General features: G+C 47.1%; 1 protein-coding gene across 1 annotated transcript in view; it reads right to left on the reverse strand.

Moving 5' to 3' along the window:
* Positions 1–2444, reverse strand: part of Samhd1 (SAM and HD domain containing deoxynucleoside triphosphate triphosphohydrolase 1) — a 45870-nt gene extending 43426 nt beyond the window's left edge. Inside the window, exon 1 of the mRNA XM_051143662.1 lies at positions 2050–2444. Coding sequence (XP_050999619.1) covers positions 2050–2362 — 313 coding nt within the window. The 5' untranslated portion in view covers positions 2363–2444. The remainder of the gene's footprint in view (positions 1–2049) is intronic.
* Between the last annotated feature and the right edge of the window lie 6503 nt (positions 2445–8947).

Consider the following 8947-nt stretch of genomic DNA (forward strand, 5'->3'; position numbering starts at 1 on the left):
TCTCGCTTCAGCCTCCCAAGTAGTAGAATTACAGGTATATGCTCCCCAGTCATTTAGTGAGAGCATTAGTTAAGAAATAACTGGAGGACTGGGGAGATGGCTCAGAGGTTGAGAGCACTGCCTGTTCTTCTAGCAATCACATGATGGCTCATAACCATCTACAATGAAATCTGGTGCCCTCTTCTGGTCTGCAGGTGTTACACGCAGGCAGAACATTGTATATATAATAAATAAATTTTAAAAAAGAAATAACTGGAGCCAGGTGCGGTGGTGTACACCTGTAATCCCAGTACTCACTGACGAAGAGGCAGGCAGATGGATTACTGTGAGTTTGAGGCCAGTCTGGTCTATAGAGCGAGTACAGGACAGCCAAGGCTACTCAGAGAAACTCCGTTTTGGGGGGAAAAAACAAAGAAAGAAAAAAAAAAAAAAAAAAAAAGAGAGAGAAAGAGAAATAACTGGAATGAATTCTGGAATCCGAAGACTTAATCGCTAAGAAATCCAACTCTGCATTGTCTAATGGTGGGACTTTGGAAAGTTACTTAACATCTCTGGCTATGAAAACATCATCTGGGGCTGGAGAGACGGCTAATTAGTGAAGAGCACATACTGTTCCCCAGAGGACTGAGTCCGGTCCTCACACCAGGCCTTGCACAACGGCCTGTAATACCCCACTCCTTCTCCACCCCCACCCCCCACAAGCATAACTTAAAAATAAAGCCCGAAGAGATAACTCAGTAGTTAAGAGCACTCACTGCTCGTGCAGAGGCCTGGCATGCAGTTCTCAGCAACCCCTATTACAGCTCACAAGCATCTGTAACTCCAGTTTCAAGGAGTTACACCCTCTTCTGGCCTCAAGAATACAAGGCACACACACGCACACAAAGGCAAAACATTCATACGTATACAATTAAAATAAACGATTGCCAGGTGTGGTAGCCTACGCCTTTAATCCCAGTACTCAGGAGGCAGAGGCAGGTGCAGCTCTGAGTTAAGAGGCCAGCCTGGTCTACAGAGCAAATTCCAGGACAGCTAGGACTACACAGCCATCTACCCTCATCACCGCCAAAAAGTTACTTTCCTGTAGAAGAAGAAGTGGGGACGGAAAAAAAAAAAAAAAAAAAAAAGAAAAAGAAAATGTGAGTTCCTGCATTTAGGCTACCTTTATGTCCTGAACTTTAAACTTTGCACTCCGACCTTCAATTAGGCGGGCTCACGGGGGGCCTCACAAGAAGTAAAGTTTACTGAATTTGCAAATCACACTTCCGGAGCAAACACTTCAGGGGACCATGCCTGGGGTTAAGTTTCACACCCACCACAACAAGCTGAGAAGATGCCAAGTGTCTGGTGCACGAGCAAGAACCAGAAGAGCCACTTAACAATTCCCAGCCTCTACGCTTCCCTCTGCGTGGCCAAGTTGTGGGATGTTGGGGTTTCAGGGGTCAACTAAGTTTGTTCTCATTTTTGGAGGAGAAATTGCTCAGGAGCACTCTGCAAATGCAGTAAGCACATACTGAACCCTACAGGGATGCTAGGGTAGCCAGCGAGAATCCAGAGTTCAATCGACTTGCCTCCCCTTTTAGGAAAACCCCAAATTCCGGAACCAGCTTAGGAGCAAAACTTAACAGCGCCTAAAATCTCTCATGGGACCAAGTGTTCCGGGAGCTGCGGTTAGCCCAGCCAGGTGAGCCTGAAAGACCGCAAGCCGCTGCCGGGAGTCTACGGTGAAGTCTCCTAGAAGGGCGGGGACCTCTCTTGTCAGCAGGAGAGGTGACAAGTTCGCGAAGAGACCCATCCACCGTTAGAAGATGCAAAGTTCCCCGTGCACCTCCCAGGTTCGAAGCCCGCAGAGCTAGAACCTTCCTGTGGGTTTGCACTTCACCTGTGCCCACCTCGGGTAGCCCGTCTGGATGGCTCTTGTCTTGAGCGCCTCCCGCCTCAGGTTCCCTCCGGTCGCTTCCCCTAGAGGCCTCCTAACGGCGAGCCTCCCGCGTGGGTTCTCCCCGCTCCGCCCCTCGGTCGCCATCCCAAGTCCCTCAGCCCCGCTACCTCTGAAGATGTCCAGCACTCTCTTCTCTCGGAAGCCGTGTCTCTCCAAGAAGGAGCACACGTCCTCCGGCTCCCAGGTTCGGATGTCCGTGTTCTCCAAGCCAGAGTTCGGAGACGTGGTCGCCGCTGCAGGAGGGGAGCTCGGCGGTGTCCTTGGGCTGCCATCGCGGCGGGGCCGCTTAGCAGGTTGCTCGGGATCTGCTCTCCGCATGGCTACCTCAAGCACCCGGCGCGGCGAAGTCAAGCACCGCGGCACCGGGCTCGCGCGCAGTCGCACTGACGCCACAGCCCTGAGGGCGAGTCCATTTAGCATTGCCAGCCTCCGGGCCTACTGCGCAGGCGCGCTGGACAGCTGCCCTAGGAGCTTGGCCTCCCTGGGCCGCTAGCGCCCGGCCCATTGCGCAAGCGCAAGGACGGTGCGGTCTCCCTCAACTCCGCCCTTGCGTTTCTCCGAAAAGGCGGGGTTATTAGAGAAACAAGACTTGTGGTTATGGGTGGAGAGGCTAATAAGGCCTGGGCCAAGGTAAAGGGGCACCTGAGGCTCATGAAGGGTCAACCACAGTCCAGATTAAAGGATCTTCTGGTGAAGTGCAGGTATCCTCCTCGAAAGAAGTACTTTTTTACCGGGTTTCGAACACCCCAAGCTGTAAGCTGTAAAGAAAACCTAAAAGGCAAGGAAGCTGGCAGCACCATCCCAATGCAGGAAACAAGGGGCCAGGGATTAGCCTAACTTGAGGAACTTGACATGATTGCCAGCTGGTTACCCGACTGTACTTTTGGATTTCACGAATTCAGTTAGTTGGCAGCGGACCGCCCTGAGATGCCAATCGTATTTCCAAATAGACAGGGTTTTTCCTAATTACTAGTTAAGTGTCCAAATGGCAGGCATTTGTCTTGCTTTAAGCCGTTTTGGGGCAGGACCCAAATTTCCCCATAAATGCTTATGCATGCATTACTAGAACAATGACAACTGCTAATTTAAAAAGCCAACACCTTTTCGGGAAGCCATGACACATGTACAGCTAGTTATTTGAACCTTAGACAGTACTAATAAGATGCTTCACGGTGAGCCCAGCAGCTGCAGGTGAAACTCGGGCATAGAATATAAGCTTGAGGCCCCCGTGATCAATCCCCAGCACACGCACGCGCACACGCACACGCACACGCATACACACGCACAAAGACAAACGAACTTTGATGAACCATTTTTAGCATACAGTGTTGTCCTGTTCAGGACACTGTTCTAAAGGTTTTACAAATGCTAACTCACTTAACAAGTTTCAGATGTAGCAAAGTGAGGTACAAAGGCGGGGACGGAGAGAGGGGGAAAAGGAGAGCGAGCTAAGAAACAGACTGGACCTGCTTCTAAAGGCCATGCCCTTAACAACTTGTTCTATCAGTCAGGGGTCTCTAAAGAAACAAAGATGATAAAATAAATATTTTTGCGTGTGTGTGTTTAAAGGGGATTTATTAGACTGGGTTTCAGGAGTCCGTTCAGGTTAGCATATAGCCCCAGTCTGCCTAGCAACCTATGACGTCATTACCTGCCTGCCACTAGATGGGCTAGCTGCCTAGTATACAAAAGGGCAAACCCACCTCGCGTGTGCCTCTCTCTTGCTCTCTTGCCTGTCTCTTACCTTCCTCTCTTGTTCCTCTCTCCTCTCTTGCTGTCTCTTTCTCTCTCTCCCTCTTCCTGTCTCCCCTCTTTCTTTATCTCTGGGGTACCCCTCCCCCTATAATAAACTTCTCCATATTATATCCGTTGTGTGGCTTATATTACCTATTTAGAAATTCATGTAGTCCCAACAATGGCTGTCTCACTCTGGAAACGGCCAGGAATGTGGTCATTGTTTGTTCCAGGAGGCTGGTTGTCATGGCAGTCCCAGCCCGACACTGGAGTCCTGGAGGATTCTTGGAGCGCTCCTGGGCCTCTGTTTATACTGGAATCCCAAAGAAGTAAGCTCGAATGCAAAAGGAACGCCACAGAACTGGGTAAATGAGCATGCCGGGGAGGGAGAGCGAGGGTGGGAAAGGCTGCTAACCCTTCTCATGTCTTTTTATCTGGGCTGCCACCAGAAGATCCTGCCAGGAGTTAGGATGGGTCTTGCTGTTTCAAATAATCTAATGGACAAAATTCCAGACTCAAGTTGTCAACCAAGACCTGTCACCACGTTCGCCAGCCCTTCGCTTGTTTTTCAGTTATTGAAACACAGTCTCACTGGGTAGTTGAGCCTGGCCTTGAATTCAGGATCTTCCTGCCTCAGCCTCCACCTAAGTGCTGAGATTATAAGCGTTATCCACTCACACCATTTCATATATTCATTGGTCTTTTTAAAAAATTGTTGTTTTTTGTTTGTTTGTTTGTCTTGAGACAGGATCTCATTATGTGGCTCTAGCTGTCCTGGAACTCACTATGTCTGCCAGGCTGATCTTGAACTCACAGAGAGCTGCCTGCTTTTTGCCTCCCAAGTGCTGGGTTTAAAGGCATACACACCTGGATCCATTGCATTTTTTAAAAATGAATGTATATGTGTGTGTGTGTGTGTGTGTGTGTGTGTGTGTGTGTGTACATACCATGGTGCATGGGTAGAAATTAAGAGACAACCTGTGGCAGTCAATTCTCTCCTTCTACCACAAAGGCCCAAGTGGTCAAATTTAGCTTCACAAACTTGGCAACCGTGAGCTCTATCACCACTTCTTATTGTTTGCATAGGGTTATGTACACACACACACACACACATATATATATTCCAAGCTCGTCTCAAATTCACCACGTGGCTAAGAAGGACATTAGACTTGTAATACCCCTACTTCCACCTTCCGAGGTTCGGGGGGTCACAGTGTGTGCTCCCATATTGATTTCTGTGGTGTCAGAGACCATACCTTGGCCTCGTGCAAGGTGGGCAGGTACTCTGCCAACTAATGTACATTCCTGTCCCATTTTTTTTCTCCTTCTTAACTTGGGGTTTTATCTTAAATTCACATTCTCTTAGTTAATGCAACATTTCCCATTGCAGTTCCTACAGAGTCAAAGGAGGAAGGGATGTAGGGAAGGGTCGCACTCGGACAAGACGTCGGGACCATGAAAACATACTCCACCCTGTCAGCAGAGGACTTGGTGAAAACATCCCTCAGTTGTCCCGACTTATAAAACTGAAACAAGAGGATAAATGAAATGAAATGTAGATGCTGACTTGAAAAATTGTGCTTATCCAATTTATGGGAAAGTCTTTCCCTATAACATTAGGCAATAAAAAAAATGATACAAACAATGTTTTAAGTTTAATCAATTGGATTTGCATATTCAGCTTGGCCTAGCAAGATGGCTTAATGGGTAGAGGCACTTGCTGAGCAAGCATAGCAATTCGAGCTTTAGTCTAAGGTTGGAAAGAAAGGTGGTAGAAAGGAGACTCTGGGACATTGTCCTCTGACTGCTATGTATATGCTGTGACACAGGTGGCCATCCCCCACAAAGTATTAATAATAATAATAATAATAATAATAAATATATATGTAATTTCCTCCCAATCCTCTCATTTACAGAAGCACTTAAACCTTTGAACTCTTATGGTTACTGGCTCAAGACCACATACTGGTAACAGAGTTGGGAGTCAATTAACATAGGATTTCAACTCTAAAACTGACTCTTTCCGCTGTGCCACTTGGACAGTTCTACTTACAGTCCTGATGACCTGGTCCCACTCAGTCATCCCACAGCTTGGGCAGCAGTGCCTATCAAACAGGAGTCCAGCCCACTCTGAGAGGAACCATTACCCAAGCTTTCGTCTTCTGAAATCAGTCTTACAATGCTTAATAGTAGCGAGGCAATAACATTGATTGGTTTAAGGTCCATTTCACCAATGCCTTTCCTATTCCAAGAAACTTGCTCTGGACTTCCAACGGTCACATGACCAGATGAATTATGCAGTTTGGTCTTGGCTGCATCAGGCTTGTGATTTCTACACCTCTCCATAGGCAAACATCATCAGTCTGATTCATTGTCTCACTTCCTCTTTACTCTTCACTAAACAGTGCTGCGCGGAGATATTTTTCCCATTTATGCAAATTAAAAAGCCAACCTAAATTCCCCCCCCCCCCCGAGACAGGGTTTCTCTGTGTAGCTTTGGCTGTCCTGGACTCACTTTATAGACCAGGCTGGCCTCGAACTCACAGCGATCCACCTGCCTCTGCCTCCCGAGTGCTGGAATTAAAGGCGTGTGCCACCACCGCCCAGCATCCAAATAAAAAAATAAATAATAAGTCCCAGCTCCTAAGGAGGTAGAGAGAGGCAGGAGGATCTTGAATTCAGGCTAGCGTGGTCAACAGAGGGAATCTCTGTCTTAGCAGCAAGCACATGTACGTAGCTGGGGAGATGGCTCAGTAGGTAAGAATGCTTGCTGAGCAGGCAGGAGGGCCTGTGTGGGCCTCTGCACACCTGTAACTCTAGTGTTGGGAGAAGGACAGGGAGGTGAGACAGAGGATCACTTGAGCTTGCTGACTGCCAGTCTCCTTCAAGTCCAGTAAGAGACCCTATCTTGCTAGGTGTGGTGGTGCACGACCTTAATTCCAGCCTCATGAGGCAGAGGCAGGGGGATCTCTGTGAGCTTGAGGCCAGCCTAGTATACACAGCAACAAGCCAGCCAGAGCTACACAGGAAAACCTGGTCAAACAAACAAACAAGGAATAAAGCAGAGATTGATAGAACAGGATGGGGCATGTGAGTCTTTGGCCAACCCACACGCACAGACAAGGACATGCTCGCCTGCACACACATGCACGTCTAACAGCAGAATGTTAGCAGAGCCATCGTGTCTGGCATGCGTTCTGGTGTGATGGCAGCTAGGCTTTGAAGTAGCCTTCAGTAAGTCAGTAACCGATTGGTATCTGGAGCTTATGGAATTGCTCTTCCTAAGGATTCTCAAGAGCTTAGCTTAGTCCCGAGACATGCCTGACAACCCAAGAAGTCTCCTGCAGCTGAGACTTGCTTAGGTAATGGTTCCTTCAGACAACTTGTAGTTCAGGTAAGGGGTTTTGGTATGTGGAAACTGACTTGCTCAAAGTGCCTTTTGTGTAACCCAGAGCACTGACATGTACATACATGTGGAAGGAATATGACTTAGGCCAAGGTGAAAGCAATCTTGGCAGGCTTTGCCTCTAGAAGGAATGTGACTTGGTCCCTGGTGAAAGCAGTCTTGGCGGGCTTTTTTGAGACACCACAGATACCTCACTGAGATAAACATTGTGATGGACGACTCATCCTGTGAAACTGAGACCCGGAAGGTTTAGTCTTGTTCTTTTTAACCTCCTTTCCTTCTTGCTTAGAGTAGTCAAGTTGTAAGGAAGATACTTTTGTTTAATAAATTCATAATAAAACCTAACTGTTAAGGAGCAGAGCTAACACACACACACACACAATATTTGGCTAGGGCTGAGATATTTCTCAGTGAGTAGAGCACTTGCCTATCATTCATGACGCCCTCAGACAGACACACAGACAGACACAAATAATAGCTAAGACAGACATTTCACTTTAGCCTAGTGTCTATAATTTTTAATCCTCATAAGAGTTGCCTTGACTGGTTATTCTAGGGTTAAGTTTATGTGGTTATTAATACATTTTCATTCACCCATCAAATATGAGTGTTTACTGGGTACTTAGAATTTGCCTGGCACTGCTCTGAACAGCTATGACACACCAATAAGCTATATAAACAAAAATCCCTACTTATTGAAATTTATATTCTAGTGGCAAGGCCAGCAGTGAGCAGTAATAGAAGACTTGCCTAATATGTCAGAAACTGGTGCTGTAAAAGAGCAGATTAAGAGACCAGGAGGAGAGAGAGAGGGTTGCTATATTGGGTAGAATGGTCAGGCAAAGTCTTTGCAAAAGACGACCCTTGAGCAGAGATGAAGGAGTTATGAGTGGGTACAGAAAGGCCTTCCAGAGAGAGGAAGCAAGTCCCCCTAAGCAGAAGTGTGCCTAGAGTTGAAAATAGCAAGGGGCTGTGAATACCAAGATTATGTTGTTTACTGGAAAAAATCCATTTCTAGTTGTGGTATGGTGCAGTCCTAGCACACACTTTTAATCCAAGAGCTTTCTGCTTGAGTATTGTAAACAGGATTTACTAAAGTTAACCCTAGTTCTAGAGGCAGAGACAAGGAGTGAAGATAAAAAAAAAAAAAAAAAAGAGAGAGAGAGAGTAAGTGGAAGACAGGAGGATGGATAGAGAGACCCACAGGAAGTAGAAGGGCGGGACATTCAATGTGAGAGCTTTTTTAGAGACAGCCTGGGGAAAGAGAGGCTTTGGGGCGGGGAGGCGGGGCATGGGCTGATGAGGAGAGTCAGCTGGGTGCTTTCTCTGCCTCTGAGTATCAGGCTTTCACCCTAGCACCTGATTTCTGAGTCATTAGTGGTAAAATCAAACGTTTGAGATTTTGTTAAAAAAACAAAACAAAACAAAACAAAAAAAACACTGGGCAGAGGAGGAAGCAGTGAGAGAAGAGGTCATAACAGGGACAAAGCATGCGGGCTGTGCAGAAACCAGGCTTGAGGGTCTGGGAGAACTCCAACAGAAGGGCTTGAGAGAGTGACTTTGGCAAGGTGGCTGCTGTCTGCTCCTGAAACTAACCACTGTGGACATTATAAAACGATTGACTCAGTCAGCTTGCCGTTAACTCCTTTAGTCAAAAGGCATGGTTGCATCCTAGAAGGAAAAGATCTACATGGGTTTGAGGCCGACCCTGGTCTACAAGGCAAGTTCCGGGACAGCCAAACAAAACAAAGTCATTGGTAGGAGTTATCATAACTCACATTATAAATTCGGCATGGGTTCCTAAACTCAAGCAGTAGTTACATATGCTTGTCTATTGCCAGCATGGATTCGCTTCGTCATTTGAG

The sequence above is a fragment of the Acomys russatus genome, chromosome 4, assembly GCF_903995435.1.
Source record: "Acomys russatus chromosome 4, mAcoRus1.1, whole genome shotgun sequence".
Classification (NCBI taxonomy): Eukaryota; Metazoa; Chordata; class Mammalia; order Rodentia; family Muridae; genus Acomys; species Acomys russatus.